The sequence below is a fragment of the Myodes glareolus genome, chromosome 18 (assembly GCF_982192425.1).
Source record: "Myodes glareolus chromosome 18, mMyoGla1.1, whole genome shotgun sequence".
NCBI lineage: Eukaryota > Metazoa > Chordata > Mammalia > Rodentia > Cricetidae > Myodes > Myodes glareolus.
The window spans coordinates 35,632,338-35,653,905 of record NC_142043.1 but is presented as its reverse complement, the minus strand read 5'-3'; the positions used below and the strand labels follow the sequence as shown (position 1 = coordinate 35,653,905).

General features: G+C 45.7%; 1 protein-coding gene across 8 annotated transcripts in view; it reads right to left on the bottom strand.

Annotated features, from left to right (window-relative positions):
- Positions 1–3,269: 3,269 nt before the first annotated feature.
- The window catches only part of Vwa3b (von Willebrand factor A domain containing 3B), a 189,668-nt gene continuing 171,369 nt past the window's right edge, over positions 3,270–21,568 (bottom strand). For 5 of the 8 annotated variants that reach the window (XM_087898072.1, XM_087898074.1, XM_087898071.1 and 2 more), the window contains 6 exons: positions 20,696–20,807; positions 16,071–16,195; positions 14,655–14,792; positions 13,198–13,298; positions 4,181–4,357; positions 3,270–3,976 (listed from right to left, as the gene is read on the bottom strand). In XM_087898072.1, coding sequence (XP_087754198.1) covers positions 3,853–3,976; positions 4,181–4,357; positions 13,198–13,298; positions 14,655–14,792; positions 16,071–16,195; positions 20,696–20,807 — 777 coding nt within the window. In that variant the 3' untranslated portion in view covers positions 3,270–3,852. Of the gene's footprint in view, positions 3,982–4,180; positions 4,358–13,197; positions 13,299–14,654; positions 14,793–16,070; positions 16,196–20,695; positions 20,808–21,568 lie in introns of all 8 variants that reach the window. The other 3 variants (XR_015735457.1, XM_087898069.1, XM_087898073.1) reach the window with 3 other exon arrangements.

Below are 21,568 nucleotides of genomic sequence, written 5' to 3'. Positions count from 1 at the left end.
GGGTCAGGTATGCTGGAAGGGAGGGAAACACACAGGAGTTTGCTGTGGTTAGGCCCATGTGTCCCACCGTAAGGTCAGGTGGGCACCAGTTCTGTGTGGACAGCATGGTCCCAGGCAGATGCTTTTCTAACTGGGTAGCGTTTTAAATCACGAGTGACTATTTGTAACAAGCTGGTCTCTAAGGGACGTGAATTTTTGCTAACAAGGAGCAGGGGTGGCAGTGGGTGATCCCAGATCTGTTCTCAGTTCCCAGGCTCAGGTAGAACAAAGTGAGGATCAAGGTTACACTCTCTTTCCATTACTCCATGCGGTCCCAAAGCAACAGCACCACTGGTCTTGGCACAGTTTCTTAGTCCCTCTCTTCTCTTCACAGAATGCTTTTTCTAGGTCTTGTTACCTATATCAAAACAAGATCAAGGTGACATCATTTGATATTTCCAATTACAATGCACATGCACTTGCCTTCCTTGGGACACCATGGAATTCCTTCCTCCTCCCATTTTTCTGCTTTGCTATTTGGGGCCTACCCTCCACCGACATTTTCTCCTGGCCCAGTTATACCATTGCCTGCTCTCTCCATGCTATGCTAACTCGGGTGTTTTGCTCTGTTTTTCAGAGAAAGGGGATGAGTGCCCACATGTAATCTGTGAGAAACCTGAATCCTACAGGAAATTATATACTTGTGGGAGAATGGGCTCAATTTATCATGGAGCTGAGCTCACAATTGGCAGAGAGTAATCATGTGGCTTTGTTACCATTCCGGCTAGAGGTATCAACAACATGGTGGAAACTACATGACTTGGCCACCATCTTGGTTAGTGACATCATCAAGATGACGATGATCATGTAACTTCACCATCATCTTGGTTAAGGCAATCACAAAAATGGTGGCACCCATAAAACTTCCAGTACAACTGAGTCCTTAGGTGATTGTCACTTAGACTCTCCTGTGACAAAGGCATTCAGTCATACATCCCAATCTTCTTCTCCCATCTGTTTTTTTCTTTTTGATTTTTCCTTTCCTAGATGCTTAATAGGATTGTGGAAATAGGAGAGACTCTATGGCCCTGTGATAAGGTCAATAGTCAATGAATTCCCTTTATCAAACCAAGGAGGCAATGTCAGACCTCCACAGTAGGTTCTTTGGCTTTTGACACACTATGTTACATGATATGTTTGCTGGGCTCTGGGAGGACTTAATGTTTTCCCAGCCATGTGCCTCCATCACTGGCCAGTTACCAGGAGGAGTTGACATTTTTAAGACGGATAGACCTGGGAAGCTCACATGAAACTGTAAGAGGCTAGGGACCAGTCTTGGGTCAGATTTCAACTGGGAGTCAAAGAATAAGTTGCCAGGTGCTAGACACCTGTTCAAGCTGGAAGCTAGAGGTGCCAGCTCCTCAGGGCCAACATCTGCTCCATCTGCCAGGCATCTGCAGGCCTGTTTCTGAGAGAGAATGGTCTTCCTCTCTAGTTACTCCTTCGCTCCACATTTCTCTGCTTTTTATGTCTGCTCTGTTGTGCTCTGGGTGCCTGGCTTCTGTTTCCACTCTCCAGCTGCAGCGCAACAGCTATGCAAAAGAGAAAGAGAAGGTTGATGCCATCTCTTTCTGAGTTCTTGTAGATGTTTCCTTGTTTTCGGTATTTGGTATTTTCTAAATGACAGGGACTTTGATTCCAGTTCCATGTAGCAAATGACAACCTGGCTGTTCTAATCCAGGTAGCCTTATTGATAGCCATCTTCCCATGGAAAATTCCCCCTGGAGCATCTATTGTTCTTGCTTCCAGTCTAGATCGAGAAATGTGATATGGGCTGACAGGTTATACATTTAAGGAAAAGGGATCAAAGGGAATGTTTAAGAGAAATATTAGATATTCAACCTACAGAGGAGCTGAGACCCTCCCTGGCTTATATAACCACTAGAGGTTGGCGACTTCCCTGACACAGGGTCAATATCTTCTCTGGAGGCTTTTTTTTTTTTTAATAATGTTTTTGTGTGACCCATTGAAACAAAGTTTGGTAAGAAAAGAAGATTGTTGACTGGTGTCACGCTGGGCACCATTCTGTTGACTGAGGTTTCTGTCCTGCCTGGTTCCCACAGTTGTTAAGTTCCAAAGAAATCACACAGAGGTCTACATTAACTATAAACTGGTTGGCCTAGTAGATCAGGCTTCTTATTAACTCTAATAACTTATATTAGCCCATAATACTTGTCTGTGTTAGCCATGTGGCTTGGTACCTTTTCTGGCGAGGCACTCACATCTTGCTTGCTCTGTATCTGGCTTCCTCTGTGTCTGGGTAACAACTGCAGACTGACTCTTTCCTGTTCCCAGGATTCTCGCGTTCTCCTCGCCCTGCCTCCACTTCCTGCCTGGTTGCCCCTCCTCTACTTCTTGCCTGGCTACTGGCCAATCAGCATTGTATTAAAATACAATTAACAGGGTACAGACCATTGTCCCACAGCAGAAAGAAGAGGAGGAGAAAAAAAGAACATCAAGATGAGGACATAGAGTATGGAGGAGGCGGCCATCCTCCCATGTCTACCGGCTGTCCTGAAGCCTGGCTCACGGCCAGTACTTGGCTTTCAGTTGAGCAACTAAATAAATGCATGAGGGTGTCCATGCTTTCAGGGACTGAAGGATGTCCCTCTTCCCTGCCAGCGCTCCCAATGCAGGGACCTACCACCCTTCCTCAGGCTTTTCTCTCAGGACTGAAGAAGAAAGCTGCTTCGGGGCTACCCTGCCAACAAGGGCTTGAGTTTTGTCTTTGGGGCTAAGGTGGGGAGGCGCAACAGGCCTCCCACAGGCTCCCCTGCCTGCTTCCCACGTTCTGCTCACATTTCAGCCTTCAGCGCCATCCTCATTTTCTGATGGGATTCAGCTTAAGCCGGAGCTCATGTTTCTCATTCTCCCATGATTTTAGAAGTGGGTGCCTCCTCTCATTTCTCCAACTTTAGCTTTCAGGAATGTGAACACCATGTTTAACTAGCTTGTCTACTCTCTGAATATCAGAACTCTTTCTCTCTTTTCTTATTAATAACCTGTTTCTTATTAATAACCTGTTTTCTTATTAATAACCTGTTTCTTATTAATAACCTGTGCTGGATTTTGTTTGCTTGTTTGTTTTTCACAGTCCGAGGACTGTCACCGCCTGGAGGAAGGAGACTTCGAGAGAGCTATTTCAGCCCTGAAGTTAGTGAGCAGAGCTGAATGCTTTTGCATTAGCACTAAACATTCAAAGAATACAGTAGCAAAGGAGCAGCCAGAGCAATGTTTCCAATGTAAGATTTTATTCAGCTTCTGTACTCAATAGAGGTACCTACAACAGACTACAGACACAACCAATTAGGAAGGGCTCAACAGAAATGTTCAGAAAACAGTAACACAGAGACTGCTCAGGCTTACAGATCCCAGGCAAGCTACCAACCAGGTCTTAATTTCAGTCTTCATGTTATGTGACAACATTCTTAACTCACAAGGAAGAACCAATTTAAAACAAGATTGTAGGTGTGGGGCCTAACTAAACGGACTCCCCCAAACCCCTGAGAACATTCTGATAGTAGCTCATCAAGCTAGTGCTGCTACGTAGACAGAGTGTATCAAAAGACTGAGAACAATTTGTGGTGTTGGGGAAAAAGCGGGATACGGGATGGCCAGAAAAATCCCTAAGCTCAAATAGCAGGTTCTGGCTGGTTCTCATCAACAGGGAAGGCGTTGATCGGAATGAAGGGAAGCCTTACCTCAGAAGAGAGGCTTGCTCCACAGGGTCCAGAGGCTAGGATCTGAGCAGCCCTGGAGGAACAGTGGCTTGCTTAAAGTTAGCTGCCACTAGGGTGTACGCCTTAGGGTTCCTCAGCGATGGGTCCTCAGCCCCTTGCGCTGTGGATGGCTGGAATCTGTCAGAGCAGGACTGCTTCTGGTGCTGGTGGAGCAGCGAAGGCGAGGTGGGCAGTGTCCTAGGCCTCGAGTGGAGAACCTTCTCTGGGAAAGTGGATGTCAGCATGACTTGGGGGAATGGGGGCTGCTTTGTTGGGCCGGGACCTACGCTGGCCCGGAAACTGGGGAATGATCCCACATATATTATTCTTGAAAGAGGTTTCAAAGTGTCCTATAGGTTCAGGGTGCCTCCCAATCCCCCACCCTGGGCTTATGAAAGGTTTTGGGGTTAGACTCTGGGGACCTGGTGCCATGGGACGAGCCATCTGAATCCGAGGACATCATCTCCCTGAGAGGCGACCTCTTGGTGGGCTTCTTTTTCTTTTTTTTAAGGTTCTCTTGTCTCGATAGTTTCAATTTTCCAGTGTCTTCTTCAATCACTGTCCAGAGTTGGGAAGGTTTGCTTGCCTCTACTTCTTTCCTAGAGAGAGAGAGAGAGAGAGAGAGAGAGAGAGAGAGAGAGAGAGAGAGCAGAGCTTGAGGCTTATTTTAGACACCCTGGGCTTGACTGCTACAGTGTGTCTGCCGAGATCTCCAGCTCATGCCTGTGCAAGTCTCTAAGCCTTGCCCGCTGCCCTAGGTGTTGGATACTTTAGACTTAAACTCCATTCAGTTCATGCCCATAAGTAGGAGTCCCACACAACAGGGAAAACATAACCACATGTACCCAGTCCCTACCCAGTCAGTGAAGAAACAGCAAACTCAAGCTCAGATGCCCCTAGCGCACACTTTAGCACTGCCCACTTGCCACCATAGATGTGCCAGCCCAGGTCTATCACTGCTGAGATTTCTCAAACTACGTAGCTCAATGCAACATCAGAAACCCCAAATGCCAGCAGCGCTGAGACTTTTTATTACATTTAATAGGAAAAGCACAGGTCTGCCTATGATGTCATAGATAGAGACTTATTTAGAAAATGCACCGGACGAAGCTTGTTTATCAAGGAATGCTGGCTTTTCTTCCGAGAAAGCATCTTGGGAACACCATGACTTCATTCTAGCCCACTCATCGTGGCCCACTGATTCGTCAATTTCACTTTTTTCAGACCTCCGGACTGTGTTAAGAGCACTAAATACCTGGGTTTAAACCCTGCTTTGTTTCACATTTCTACACGGCTCATCTTGACCACCCTTGCCTCCACTCAGAAACATTTGGGTTTTGGTTTTGCCCTGAAAAACTTCGAATCATTACTGTTTCCAATTCTTCTGGAAAAAATGTCAGAGAAAAATATGAGCTGAGAAAAGGCCCTTAGTTATTTTCAAACAGAAAATCCCATTATTCAAATTACTCTCTGTAATGGATCAAGATTGTATCACATGTGGTTATTTTTCAAAGACTAGCACAAGACTTAGAAGGGAATTCCCGAGAGAGGCAAAAAAAAAAGAAACCAAAAAACAAAAATTGGCCCTAGCAGTAGCAGTACACAGAATAAAAAGGTTTTCCTGGATCCCCCACATGTGAAGTCTGTGCTTGTGTAGATGCAGCTCTCTGGGAGAACACCTGCCTAGAGATATGGAGACCACACCTCCAGACTGCACCAAGAACACCTGCCTGTGAAATCTGAGCTCTCCTACTCCAGGTCCACTGTTGCTCACGCTGCCGCTTCCCTTGAAGCTAAGTTGGTTCTATTTTGTTTTTCTCCACTGGCCATCCATTAGAATCAGTTTGTTTTATAACAGATGGCTTCTTAGGAAGACAAGCACCAAGTAAAGGGTAGCAGAGGTTTTCCAGATGTGTTAAAAGCACTCAAAGCATAAGCAGAGATCTGTCTACCTGTCTGCAGGAGCTGGGGAAGAGGGGGAGCCAAGGAGCAATACATGTATAGCTTTTACAAGGTTTAGTCCTATGAATGAGTTATAGGTCACCTCGTAATGTAATTTCAGGCAGGCAATAATGAAATAGCAGGGGCTACTGTTATGGAAAGAGGTAATAAATATATTAGTAAGTGGGAAAAGAGTTACAAATGAGAATATTTATGTTTTCATTTTTGTTATTAGAGTTGTGAATAGGCAAAGAAGACTAGACACCTTGAAGCAAACTAGAAACAGTTGCCTCTGGGAAATGAATTCCAATAGAATTGATATGTTATTCACCTTTTTACATTTAAGAAATTACATTTATTTATTTATTTAATGTGCATGGATATTTGTATGTCTGTGTACCACATATGTGCCTGGTGACTGTGGAGGGCAGAGGAGGGGGTCAGATCCCTTGGGACTAGAGATATGAACAGTGATGAGCTTCCATGTGGGCCCTTGGAATGGAACCTGGGTCCTCTGAAAGAGCAGCTAGTGCTTCCAACCACTGAGCCATCTCTCCAACCCCATGTTTCCTACATTTAAAATGTTTTGCAACTGTTACACATGATAAGTAAAAACAATAGCGCTTTTGGCTTTGAAGAAAAACATGAATCAACACAGCAGATGAAAAAATCTAGAGGAGTGCACACCAAAACACAGTGCTTATTTTTGACATGTTAGGTTGTGAATTTAAAAAAAATGTTTTCCAGTTGCTTTTAATTTATAAGTAATATTAGCTGTGCATTACTTTTGGAACAAGAACTAAATAAGACCAGTAGTCAAGGCTAGAACAAGAAGGTCTGACCAGGAGAAAACTTTTTAAAAATATTTGCTTATTTTTATTTTATGAGTGCTTTGCCTGCATGAATTTAAATGCACCATGTGTGTGCACTTCCCAAGGAGGCCAGAAGATCATCAACTGGAGATTGGCTTACAATCTACAAGGGTGATCCTCCACAGTAGGCTGATATGCAAGCTCCTATTCCTGCCCTCCCCCTACATCTTACACTGTTTCTTGGCCACAGCCACTATGGAGGCAGAAAGGGCTGCCATGACCCTATGGATATAAGCCATAACCATGACTGGATGTGATCCACTCAATGACTTTCTTTAGTCCAATCTCACACTAAAGAAGCATTAAACTAGGTAATGCACTAAGTGTTTTAGGTTATAGATTTGATTGAATACAGGGTTAAATGTCCCTTATCCAAAATATTTGGGACCAGAAGTGTTCCAGGTTTTGGATTCTTTGCATACATGAGACACCTTGCAGATGGAACCCGAGTCCCGAGTCGTAACATGGAGTTCAGTTCTGTTTCCCACACACCCCTATGCATCTTGTGTAAGCGGATGCATACTATACCTTTGCTGGCTCTGAACTGTGGTTGCCGCCTGACACCTGAACCAGGTGTGAGGCTTTTCACTCATGGTATCGTGTTTGTTCTTTAAAAAAAAAAATCAATTTTCTGAGTGTGGTAGTCTGAACGGAAAGCACCCCACAGGCTCACAGGACCTGGCACTATTGATAGGTGCGGTGTTGTTGAAGGACGTGAGTCACAAGGGGGCTTTGAAGTCTAAAATGCTCAAGCCAGGTCCAGTGTAGCGTTCACTTCCTGCTGCCTGCTGATCCAGAACACTCAGCTACCTCTCTAGCCCCGCTGTCGTCCCACCGTGATGACAACGGACTAGACCTCTGAACTGTCAACCAGTCCCAGTGAAATGCTTTCCTTTATAAGAGCTTTCTTGGTCATGGTTTCTCTTCACAGCAATAAAACCCTAAGACAGTGAACATGTTGGATTTCAGATTTGGGGATTAGGGATAATATGCAATATACAATAATACAAATTGCAATTCGATAAACAGGATCAGATACACATAGTGGGATAGAATGAGGAGCCAGGCATCGTGTCTTAACTGGTTCAGGACTCATTTCTAGGGAGAAAGTGTTGAGAAACCATGACACATTTTTTTCTGGGTTCAAAATCCACCTATTCAGTTGATCAAGATTTGTCAATACCCTGGCTCTCTTGCTGGCTCCCAGAGGCCTCTTTTCTACATTGTCTCTTTTGCTTAGGAATAGGCACCAGACAGATATCTCATGGGATCAGAAGGCCTCTGAATTGACAACTGAAGGAGAAGATCAAGAGGCTGATACCATTGGTCTGAAAGTCTCTGATTCTTGAAGACACCCTAGCATTCTCTCGAAAGTAGGAAATGGCCTTTGTACTTACGGACAGCATAGGATATGCACAGGCAGATGTATATACACAGTTTTTGCTCTCATCTGACTGCAGGGATGAAGGGATAACGAGACGCCCAGCTAGCTCCCAGGGAAGCTCTGTCAGGAGCGACTACGTCAGAGCAAGGGAAGTGATGTGTTCACACAATGCCAGAAGCAGCTCTGGGCTTTGATGTTTCTCCAATGAGCTCATTCCACCGCTGTGGGAAGGCAGTGTGAGGCTCTTCCGCACTGTCCAGGAAGGAGGCTAAGTCGCTTGGGAATCGGCCCTCCCACGGAAATATATGCCTAAAGCCATGGGAAGTCACCAGGCTGCTCAGAGGAGAGACAATGGGATGCTAATGTTCTGTGCAACAGGGAATAGTGAGCTGACCACAGACTCAAACGACCACCTCCAAGGCCTGGGAAAGTCTTCCTTTCGGCCGTCTCACACACAAGAGGGTCCCCAAGACCCCACAGCGCCAATTGAGCAGCAAGGGAAGACGAGCCCTTCCCCTCAGGTGCCTGATTTTTAATTCCCATCCCATGGATTTTTCTGGAGCCCAAAGAAAATGGGTTAGTCCCACTTGGTTTTCCCACAATCACATTTGGAATACTGTCACTACTGTTGCTATTGTTGTTATTATAACTGGGAAATCATAAAGCCTCTTAAGAGAACATCTTTCTAGAGGGCTGACTTGCCCAGGCCTGGCTCTGTCGAGTGGGCAGGTAGACGCCAGCTCTGCTGGAGGGGTTTGCAGCCAGCTACGGGGCACCAGGTGTGTGGACTCTGCTCAGACCTGCCAGACGCCCAGGTCTGGAGCTAGCTAAGTGACACCTGGCTGAGGGGATTTTCCTCAGGGGAGAAATCCGGAAGCCAGAGCATCAAACCCACCAGATGCCCCCTTCCCCTGCAGCAGAGGCCACGGACCTCTGATAGAAGGGAACAGGACCCTAAAAGAGGCGACCAGACTGGTTGAAAACAGAAGACTGCACAGACTCTAGTTGGTCCCTTTTGATCTCAGTATCCCTCTGACCAGTTTCCACCACATCTTTCACTGGTTACACTCTCCACTGGGTACCAGGAGAGGGATCTATCTGCAGGGAGCACTCTGTTAGTCACAGCTGAAGGCCCCCAGAAGGACGAAGAGAAGGTGAGATGACAGGCACCAGCATGTTGCTCATGCTGGTCTACCCAGGTGACTGGAGGTGACACGCCCTGGCTGATCATCCCTGGATTGATAGGCACAACTGAGTCAATACCTGAAAAGAAAGTCCGTCAGAATCATGACCTGGGGTACATTTCTTTAACGACACATACACACGAGGATCAGGATTCTCCATAATGGCCTCCTTGGCATACAGGCCGGAGGACTCACATAGGCATCCACAAGGTGATGGTGGCACAGGAGGCAAGTGGGAATTAAGTACCAGGGGAAGACCTCAAAGAAGGCAGAGACTAGAAAACAGCTATACTGCACTCTTGTATTCAGCCCTGGTTATGGAAGCAGAGACTCATTAAGCTCTGGAATTAGCAGGTTGAAGATGGCTCCTGCTTGGGAAAATTAAACACGGTTTGTTGCTCCGAGGAAGGCACTGAGAGTGAAAAAAAGGAGAAAGGAAATTAGAGAGTCAATGAACATATCTCCTGTGTGAAGCCCTCGAGGTGAGAGTGGATAATTAGCAGCTGAGAGATGTAAATAAGGCCCAGGGAATGTGAGACACAACGGTTTTTCCTTCATACAGAAAGGAATGGATTTTAATTAAAAAATGATTAACGATAATGCCGAGTTCAGTGAAAATAGTCAATACCTAGACTAATTATTCATATTCCTTTATCATGGGCTAGAATTTAAAAAATGTTTCTCTCCAAAGGTTCATATGCTGTATGTAGGGTTGATCTTTAGTATAGCCATATGGAGAGGTGATGATGGGTCCTTTAAAAGGTGAGTCCCAGTAGGAGACAATTAGGTTACTGGGGACTTGGCCCCTTTAAGAGATTACTGGGGTCTCCTGAAGTGAGCAAGTTGACATACAAGAATAAGTCAAACCCCTCCATAGTCTCTAGTTTCCTTGTCTCTCTGTGTTACTACCCTTTACTCTCAGGACACTATCCACTATGTCCTAACAAGACCAGAAAGGCCCTTACCAGAGGCCAAGTGGATGGAGTCACCTGACCTTGGACTTCCAGCCTTCAAAACTGAACTATAAACATCTTTTTTTCTTCTTCTTCTTTGAAAAGTTCTTTAGCCTTAGGCATTTTGTTATAGCAACAGAAAGTGGACTGAGACAGTCTAGCACTAGGGACATTTTCTATCATGAAAACCTATAGAAGATGTGGTGGGACCACTTTAGTACATTGGAGAAGCTAGCTAGGTACCAGGACATTTCATGGTAGTGGGGATGCTGGTGTCCGATATTAGGATTTCTCAGGTGGCTAAGGAATAGTGTTCTAAGACTGTAGCACACAGTTTATGCAAAGCACGGAGACCTGAGAAAGCATGGCGTTGGGAAGCAGTTAGTATGCCCTGGAGGGCTGGGAGACAGGCTACACCACACATAGGAGAGGGTAAGACAGGAAAGAGGAACCCAGATGGTGGTGAGGTCTGAGGGTTTTTAAGTGAGGGAGACAGTACAAGAACCATTTGCATTGCCTGGGTTGGCAGGCCTAGATGGGAGCAACTCGGTGCTCCTGCCTAAAGCACTGAGCCTCCACAGAGCTGCAAACTATCTCCAAGCCTGGATTGCAATAACATGGAGACAGATGGGATGGGTAACTGACTAGCAGATGCCCGCTTGCACAATTCCATGACTCCTGGGAAGAAGAGGAACCCAGACAAGGAGCCCAGGGTTGGGAGTCGCAGGCTTGAGGTACAAGCTCGGTCTGTATGCATTGAGTTGGAATGATGGCAGGTGCAAAGAGTCAGGGGGAAGCTAGCGAAATGGTTTTATTGCGAAAGCAAGCAGACAAGTTCAAGTTCCTGGCAACTACATAGAAGTTGGACATAGCTACACATACCTGCAACCCTAGTGTTGGGGGGTGGAGACTGGGGGAATTCTGGGAGCTCACTAGTCAGCCAGTGAGAGAACTTGTCTTTAAAGACAAAGTGGAAAAGTGATAGAGGAAGACACCCAACATGCTCTGGTGGCCTCCATATGCACACACATGGACACCTACACACACACACACACACACACAGACACACACACACACACACACACACCAGTGGGCATTTGGGAATAGTGCAATTTCCATGGCGTAGAATACCTACACTGTGACAAGCATAGCCACAGACAGTCCTATCTTAGACCTCTGGTCCATAGGTGGGGCAGGATATGGAGCTAAGACTGTTTCTAAAGTTTCCTCTCCATTGTAGCTATTTACTACAGCTGCCCATTGCTTACACGTGGGCAGCTTTCATAAGGGCTCGCTGGAGGTCCATTCCTAAGCAGAGCCAAAGACTGGGTTAGAGAAAGAGACACAGGGTTCTTGGTGTGAGTGGCACCATGGAAGCAATGGTGTGAGTAAAATCAGGCAGAGAGGAAACCTACAGAGCCATAGCAGGCCTGAGAGGGCAGGTTCATGCGTCAAGGGCAATCCCAAGAGTAAGCATGGCCAGGGTGGGCAATGCCTGAGGCCTGGGACAGGTCTGGGGTCTCAGCTGGCCTGAAATCCCTTTCTGGTAAGGGGTATGGGGAAAACTGATATCAACATTCAGGGAGGGAGCTAAATGGAGTCAAGGTTCTCCAACTCTACAGAAGAGACTGACAGAGAAGGGAAGTGTGAGTTAATCACACTACAGCTCCAGGAGGAGGGAGCGGTGAGAGAGCGGTGAGAGATGGGGGGAGGGATATGTGTACAGGCACATAGTTGGACACTCTGTGGGCGAATGCAGGGGAAACTTGTTTTCCCTCTGAGTGGGGGAAGCTAAGGAAAGAGGATGGTGGAACACAATGGTCACCCTCAGTGTCAGGACCCAGGACATGGAGGAATGGGCTTCCAGAGCGGGTGGGAAGACCAGCTTTCAATTACATGAGACACACTAATGTTCTTTGACATCACAGAGAAAGGTTAAGAGTCCCACATGCCCCAAACTGGGGGATACAAGATGTTTTGTTTCTGTAATGAAGGTGAATGAAGGCTAAAGGCTACCCCCAAAATAAAATAAAAGGTTCACTCTCCAAAACAACACATTCACTCTATGAAAGTGGAAGGTGCTTCCTGAATCCCCTACTACAGCCCTTGCTCAAAACCCACATTTACTTCTTTAGGTGCCTTTAACTCCAAGCTGTGACTTCACCCTTGCTCTTGCTGGCCGCATGGACATGGGTTTTACCTGCTCTTCAGGCCTCAAGTCTTTTCCTGTCGACACTGGGCCAGTCTGCCTGCACATCTCTCAGTAATTCTACTGCTTCAGGTGGAGATTTGTTCACCCCAGTGTAGGCCCTGGGAACCCCAAATCACCCCAACATACTCCTCTGGTAAGCCGCTTCAGTACCTCACTTCTCCCTACTAAATGCACCTATATGGAAGGGACAGTTAGGCGACAGTTCCCAAGTGAGGTTTAAATAGAAGGCCTTGAATTCTTACATACAAAGTGGCGTAATCACCTCTTTTTCATGGCAGGGTTGAATGTGTTTATGAAGGGCCAGTGAAAACAATGTTGGCTCTGAGATTAGAGCCAGATGGAGTGACAAACAGCAGCTCAATGGAAGGAGACGGATTGGCTAATGCTCACAGAACCGAGGCTTCCGTCTCTACCTGTACTCAGAAGGTGTAGATCTCAGCAACAGAATAAAGGTGCAAAGATTTAAGCTGATATTTAAGAGGTGGGCATTTGGGTGGAAACGTCACCCCAGCTCCTGGCATTCATATACCCAAAGAGTCTGGAATGTTTGGGAGGAAGTTCCAGCCCAAGCCCGCTCCCCTGGGAGTTGCCTCAGTCCAGACTCCACCTTCAAGAAAGCCCACCAAATAATGACCCATCCCTAAAGATGCTCAAGACCACTCCCATAGGGTATTTAAACTGCCCTCCACCCCCGAAAACAAACATGTGGTTTTCTGGTCTTTCTTCCCCATCTCCTCTCTGAGGTGCTGAAAGGCTACCCCAGAGTGCTGGTATCCATTAAACCTGGGCTTTCCCTAATTTGGTTTGATTTGGTCTGATTTGGATTATTGCATCGACAGAGAGGTTAATCGGGGTGCAAAAAAGCTTCTCAGTAGGAAGCTGGGTGTACTCACACTGCTTGAGCCTTCTCAACCTGGGACGAATTTATGTGAGAGCAAGAGACAGCATACTTGTTTTGGCTGATCTTTATAAGTGCACTCCGAGGGCAAAATTCCTGTAATCACACCAAAAAAAAAAAAAAAAAAGCCATTGAACCCAAGAAGCCCCCAAGTCATGAACAAGTTTATTCCAGCTCAAGTCATTGACAGCGCCAGTAATCATTATCCCATTGGGGTGCCACGCAAGAGAGCAGGCTAAATTCACATTGCTTTATAATTCTTTGCCGAGTAAGTCATTGTTAAGTCCTCAGTCATTCATCTAAATTCTACGTCACCTGCCAAGTCTACCCAGGTCAGTCACACATGTACACACACGCATGCACCTTTTTATCTTGGTTTGCAACCTCGGGTATCTTGGTTTTAGATAGCTGTGACCATGACCCTGTTGCTGAAAACCCTGTTTTCCCTTGTGAGGTTTCCCAGAATCTTTATGAGAATCTTCGATGTCCTTTCCCCTGACTACAGTATTCTGGCCCCCTAGGGACTTCCTGCCCTGAGAGTCAACTCTCTGGAATCTGAGGCCTTTCTTGAGGGACCCCAGACCATCTGCTGTGCATCTCTCCCTGTCCCGGAGCCATGCCTCAGGACATCACTTCTCATGCCCCTGACTTTCTTTTGCCCCTGTAGATTTTCTCAAGCAGCACTGTGCGCTGGGGATGCTCATCCAACAGGCAGATCATGGGGTGGCAGAGGAAGACAAGGCTGAGAAAGGCCCAGGAGATGCCTGTATTTACAGCGCTTCCAGAGGAGCACAGGCAAGAACAAGAGGTCACACACACACACACACACACACACACACACACACACACACACAGAGTGGTACTGAGGCTGGGGTGGTAACTAAGAGGGTAAACAGATTGTCATGCAAACAGGAGCAGAATTTGGATCCCTAGAAACCATGTAAAAGCTGCATAGGCATGGCAGCCCATCTCTGATCCCAGTACATCAAGGGCAGAAACAGGATCACTGGCTAGCTAGACTGGCTGAATGGGCGAGTACCAGATTTAGCAACAGTAAATAAAGTGGAGGGTGATGGAGGAATATACTTGATGGTAACCCTTGGCTTCCACAATCTGACCATGCATACAGATACATATATTCCATGAGACACACACACACACACACACACACACACACACACACACACAGAGAGAGAGAGAGAGAGAGAGAGAGAGAGAGAGAGAGAATGAAAGAACGAGAACAATCAGAGTAAACCTGTTTAGCTGTCAATTGCAGTTTGAGAAGGAAAAACAAATGACTCTCCCATATAGAAGCAAGAAGAGCACAGTGCTCTCAGCAGGAACAGGGTCCAGACCACAGGGATGCGTGGGTAGGGGAGTAGACACTGTGTTCCCTCAGCTCCCACCCATCCTCGGCCTAGCGAGAAGGCATTTGTCTGGGTGGACACTTACTCTGCGGTTGTTACATTTCAAAACTGTGTAGAATTTCTCTGAAGCCACATCCCGATTTGGAAGTGCTATGACAATGGCGGGGACATAGAAGTCAAATCCTTTGCTTGTCTTGATTTTGGCAAACACATAATCTCCAACCTGTAGCAGAAATCACGTTTCACAGCAAATAATTTATTTACAGAGCTCATACATAATTTAATATAAGCTTGTTTCACAATAACTCCTGATTACTGGCAGGTACTGGTGATAAAATTCTGATATAGAGCTTTAAAAAAATCAGATAAGAAAGAGATCCAGAATTCTCTGAGTTTGTTGGGCTACACCTACAATTTTGAAAAACCCAGCTTTGGTAGGAGTTTGGCAATTGACAAGGGTCCTGGGACAGTCAGCAAGCTGGTTAGGGTTCTGAAACTTAAAGAAATTGGTACAAACAATGACTGGGGCTGAAGGAGCATCTAGGGGGTTTGATATAAAGAAATGGTGGGCGTGTCCTCAGTGTTAGAAGGGCTGTTCCCCAGACAAAAGGAAAGAGTGGGTTTGGTGACCATTAGTCCCAGCACAGACGTGGAGTTCATGGGAAAGGTCACCCAGAGGTATAGATGGCTCTGCAAACGGGCTCATGTAAGGAACAGCAGCCCTGAGGCTTTGAAAGGCTTTCCTTTTTGCCTGGCCCTCTGCCCCATCTTGGTGTCAAGACAGTGGCTGGTGGATGACCCAGACACGGTATAGTGCTTGTTCATTTACAATCAGATGAGAGCATATTCGTCTGTCTCATTTGTGGAACACACACTTGGGGGAACTGCATTATGACATCACAGGTTGGCGGCGGCTGACTGCAGGGTCACAGAAATCCCTCGCTCTGTCTTTAGTACATGTAAGAAAATGCAGTCTTCTGCAGAGAAAGCTTCAGGAGCACTAGGAGCCACACAATTTCCTGCCCCCTTGTGACAAGTATCACAAGATATATAAGCCACTATACACAGTGGCCAGCTACATTAAGAGGAACCTGGCAATCAGTGACAGAGAAATTGCCAAGTGATGGGGAAAGAAACTGGATACTGCTCTTCCTGCCCAATCACAAGCTCCCTACAGGAGCCCAAGAGGGCCATAGGGACCTCTGTTATCCTCTGTAATCCAAAACGCTGTGGACAGAATAAAGCAGTGGTTCTCAACCTTCCTAATTCTGTGATCATTTAATATATAATTACTCATGCTGTGGTGACCCCCAACTATAAAATTATTTTCATTGTTACTTCATAACTGTACTTTTGCTACTGTTATGCATCATAATATAAATAAAATAATCTAAATATCTGGGTTTTCCGATGGGTCTTTGGCAACCCTTGTGGGGCTGTGACCTACAGCTTGAGAGCCACGTGTATAAAAGGGTCCCAGAAGGAACCAGAGAGTAGGTACCTGCAGTTGCGGGCAGGGCATAGCGCCCCCAACAGGTGTGATGAAGGAGATGGGCACCGCCTTGGTTTCTCCGTACCTGAAGTCTACCAGTGCATGGGTGGGGCTCAAACATTTCTTCACGACCCCTGGAGGAATCAAGAGAAACAACACCCGATGAGATGACGGCAGCCGGTCTGCTCCACCCTGTGGTCTGTGCTCAGTCACGGCACATGCCTGTTTAGGTCAGCGCACCCTACATGTCTGTTTAAACCAGTGCACCCCAGCCAGGCTAAGTGTGCACCAGTGTAGATCCGTCTTCAGGCAATGGGCACCCAGCTCACTACTGCAATGCTGCCTGCTGCTAACAGAATTTCAATCAGACCTTTGCTTGAGGAAAGATTAGGAGGTTTAGAACAACAGCCACCAGAAAGAGTCACCAATAAGTTGTCTATTAAAACCAATTTGCCCCCCTTTTTTTTTTTAAAAAAAAAAGAGATATTGCAAACTCATACCAACCATATGGTCCAAATTACTACCACTTAGAGGACAGATGGACATCATGTGCCTCTGGACAGAATGGCACCTGAGTGATATCACCCAGGTTGTCTGGTAGGAAAGAATGCACATATTGACTGTGAGCTAAATCAGACTGAGTAAGGCCATCCTTCAATTGCCCTTGCTTTTAACGTTAGCATCATGAACGTTTACAGAAAAGGTTAAAACAAAATTCTAGACTTAGGAGTGTTGTGTGGTGGCTGTACATACCTTTAATCCCAGCACTCAGAGACAGAGGCAGGCAGATCTCTGTGAGTTTGAGCTCAGTCTGGTCTACAAAGCAAGTTCTAAGCCAGCCAAAACTACATAGTGAGACCCTATTTAAAAAAAGAAATCACTAAGGGGTCATGTTAGCCAAATGTAACATGTGGCTCTGGATTAGGATCTGCACTAAAGAAAAAGTGGAAGGCACTGGCTGGCAAGTGACAAAGGCAGAAGCACATGAAGGTGTACGGTGATGTCAGCGTCCCTGAAGGCCATGCTCATGGTGGTTCTACTAGGTGAGTGCCTGACGTTTCAAGTAGAGTTGTGATGAGTGCTGTCTAACTTCTAACAGTTTAGAAAAGGGGTGTGTGTCTGTCTGTCTGTGTATGTATATGTGTCTGTGTGTGTGTCTGTGTGTGTGTGTCTGTGTGTGTGTGTATCTGTCTGTGTGTGTATGTCTCTATGTGTGTGTCTGTGTATCTCTCTCTGTATGTGTGTCTCTATGTGTGTGTCTGTGTATTCTGTATATGTGTGTCTCTGTATGTGTGTCTGTGCGTGTGTGTCTGTGTGTATGTGTTTGTGTGTGTCTCTGTGTGTGTGTCTCTGTGTGCGTGTCTCTGTATGTCTGTCTCTGTATGTGTGTCTGAGTGTGTGTCTCTCTGTATGTGTGTCTGAGTGTGTGTCTGTGCATGTCTGTGTGTAGGAAAGGAAAGTGAAAATGTGAAAAAGTAAAAGACTCACATTATAAAATGTGACAAAATGTTAAAAATTAGCAAATCTGGGTAGAGTGAATTTAAGAATTCTCCATTTTCCTTATAACTTTTCTACTGTTTTTTGTTTTTGTTTTTTTTTTTAAGAAAAACAGACTCTGGAGGGAAAGTTACAGGCTCTCCAATTTTAAAAAGATCCATTGACTTTGAAGGGTGGAAAGGCACAAAGTCCGTGATCTCCAACTCTCCTGCGCAGTGCACTTGTTTGTGTGGGTGAATGCCGGCGCACACATGTGGAGAGGTCTGAGGGCACCCTCAGGAGCTGCTCCTCTCCTTATCCCTTGCAAACTCCTCTCCCAGGACAGAGCGGGCTGTTAGCAAACCCTTGCCACTTGTTCAGCACACTACCTACACTTGTGAGTTCATCCAGCAGGCTGTGACCTCAACTCCAAACGCTAACAATGTGCACCCTTTATCCCCTGTTGGAGAGCCTCTTGTTCACCACCATCCACGCCAGGGGAGCTGCGCCATGAACTTCCCCTCTGTCTCCTATCTCCCTGTGGGAGTGCCGGCATTCCAGATGGGCACTGTTGCGCCTGACTTAGTGGCAGTTCCGGGGACCTCAAGTCAGGTCCCCATGCTTGTACAGCACGTGCTTTACCCACCAACCGGCCCCACAGACTGACACTGAATTTGGTGGCGTTAATGTTTACTGACAAGCCACAGATCAAAATGACTGGTTCTGTGACTAAATTCAAATGTTTACTTCCTCCACATCAACATATTTGAATTCAATCACAGCTGCAACAAATTTAAATGTTTCTCTCAGGCAGCTCACACGCAGTTATGAGGACGCTTACTGGCTCCGATGGCACGTTTAAGAACAAATTGCCATATGGTCTCAGGGACTTTAGGTGGCTATGACGTTAACCCTGTCTCTCTGTTCCCCCAGCCTGGACACACACAGCAGTGATGCTGGGGAAGTCTGAGCCATTCTTCATTTTCCTAGAGTCCTAGCCAGCAATCAAACCCTACTCTATAAGCCACCCATCTGGAATGCCCATTGTACATTGTACACCCATTGTACATTCCACTTAAACTGCAGATTCACTTAGGATCCTCTCCATGGCTTACCTTGAGAAAGTCAAGATGCCTCCCCAGAAGGGGCCTCCTGTGACCACCCCCCAACCTCAAGCAAGGGGAGCTTCCCATCCCCACCCTACCACTGATCCGGCACAGCACTTTCATGCTTCGGCCTGTGAGCTATTTCAGAGCCTAGTTCTATATCTTTCTGTCCACTAAACTCCAAGTTCATTTTCCGGATTTCAAAGAAGACATCTTAGTCCATAGTTGTAGCCAAATGCTTTGCCGAATTCACTTCTCACGATGTACAGAGATTATCTAATTGCATTTGTTGATGAATGGTGAGGCTTCTGCATTTTAATTGGCTCTTCCTTCCAGGCTTCTCCAGAGTCATCTTTTGCCTGCTCGCCCTTCCCATGTTTCAGTGGCACTCCTTACGTGGTTGTTTCCAGACTCTCTGCCTCCAGAGTCCCTTTCCAGACTCCAGAGGCTTCTCTAACGTTTTCTGCTGGGCACCTTGCAGGCACCCTCAGTGCGATCCTGAGCACATATCCCTGTCTTTTCATCCAGGTCGCGGGGTCGTCTCTCCAGCCCCTCTCCTGGCTTTAAACATAACTTTCTGATGCCCTGAGAGCAAAGTGCAAACTGCTCAGAAGTGCCTGCTGTGAGCGACCCCAGGCTTACCGACCTGGAAAGCTTTTGTGACGGCTAGTTTTATGTCAGCTTGACACAAGCTAGAGGAACTATCTGAGACGAGGGAACCTCTACTGAGAAAATGCCTCCATGGGATCAGGCTGTAAGCAAGCTTGTAGGCAGGCATTTTCTTCATTAGTGGTTGATGTGGGAGGGAGCAGTTCATTGTGGGTGTGGGTGCTATAAGAAAGCAGGGTGAGCAAGCCAAGAAGAGCAAGCCAGTAAGCAGCATTCCTCTGTGGCCTCTGCATCAGTTCCTACCTCCAGGTTTCTATCCTGTTTGAGTTTCTGTCCTGCCTTCCTTAAGCCATGAACAGTGATATACAAGTGTGAGCCAAATAAACCCTTTCCTCTCCAACTTGCTTTTGGCCATGGTGTTTCATCACAGCAAGAGTGACCCTGACTAAGAAAGCTTTATTATTTCTCACTGCTCTCCGGTGTTCCCGGTGCCAACCAGAGTTGCTTTTCTATCTCCAGACACAGAATCTTTACTCCCTAGCTCTTGCTAGGTATTATTTCTGCTGTCTACAAAGCCCTTTTCACACCTCCATTCCCCGCTGAGTTTATCTGGCTGGTTCCTTCAGGAATCACATCTCGCAGGATGTCTTAGGAACATCTCTCCAGTCAAGTGTGCTAGTCTGCTTCCCCTGAAATGGGTTTCTTGCATTTGAGCCTCGAGTCTTTCTCCCAGGTAATCTAATGGTGGCACCTCCTTCTCTATGTCCTAATCATGTCATGCTCCCCAGGAGCCTTTCCGTAAGCACTATATTTAGAATCGCAACCTTCTCCGTGACACGGTTCTCTTTGTGGTTTGGTTTTCCCCTTATGGTACTATACCTACCATGTTAAGTATTTTTACTGTTTATCTGGTGATGCCCTTGCCCTTGGTAAGAAACAGCATCCCTGAAGACAAGAATATCCACGTGTCTGTTCACCATATTACATGGGTACTTCCAGGGCTGGTGAGGAAGCTCGGGAGGTGCTTGTGACCAAGCCCAATGACCTGAGTTTGATCCCCAGAACCCATATGGTAGAAACAGGAAACCGACTGTGGCAAGTTGTTCTCTGATTCCTTCCGGACACACACATGCCATGGCACATATGTCCACCCCTCCCCCACAAATAAAATAAATAAATATAGATTGGCATGTTCGGAATATTATACATATATGCAACATAGTAGTTGTAACAGAAATGTGTTCTCTATACAAATGAGAGATTAAAAGAAATGTTATTTTCTACTACTCCTTTGCCCCACCTATGAGAAAGAACCAGTTTTTGCTTGAGAAGCAGAATATCTTTAGTCAAGCTCACGAAACATCAATGTTCTAGGGAAACTTCGGGTTGAGCCCTCTACTCCCCAGGATCAGGTTGCTTAGCAAATGAGTCTGAAAAATGTACCTGGAAAATAGAAGCCATTCTCCTCACATCTGGCAACGACCTTCTGGCCTTTGAGGGGATCTACTTTCCTTGATTTGGTTTTCTTTGTTGGACACCCTTGTAATTTCTGCTGCTGAAAAAGATCAACAGTAGGAAGTGAGGAGCAAAAGGCAGTGCAGACAGTATTGACTAGAGGGAGCCCCGTAGCCACCACTGCTCATTGTGTGTACCACATGTTCATCTGGACACTTCTGTCCTGCATTAACTAACTACCCTTCCTACACGGGTAACTTTGGGGCTCTCTCTTTCTGTGTCTCGCTCTCTCTCTCTCTTATTAGTATTTCACTCTAAACTAAAATTTATTTATTTATATATTTTATATAATTATATATTATGTAATCATACATATATATAATGATGTGGACATATTTTATATAATTTATGTAATATATATAGTTTCTCTTTTCTTCAATTAGTTATCCAATTTCTTCACTCTAAACTAATTATATGTATTTTATTATATGTTATATATAATTACATATCATATATAATTATATAGTATATAAATGCAAATGTTATGTGTTATATCATATACATATCATATATAATTATATATTGTAAATGTTATCTATGTTACAAATATATAATTATATGTATACTAATTATATATAACATATAATAAGATATATATATATAATTTAGTTTAGAGTAAAAGAATTGAACAACTAATTGAAGAAAAGGGAAACTTTTCAAAAACTGTACATACACCTAGAATCCCTAAGATTCTAGATGGCATCATGGCTGGATGCAGACTACTTGAGAACCATGGCTCAAGCTGCTGCCTTCTCAGAGCTATGAGGAGATTGTGCTTTCAACATAGAAGTCAACCACAGT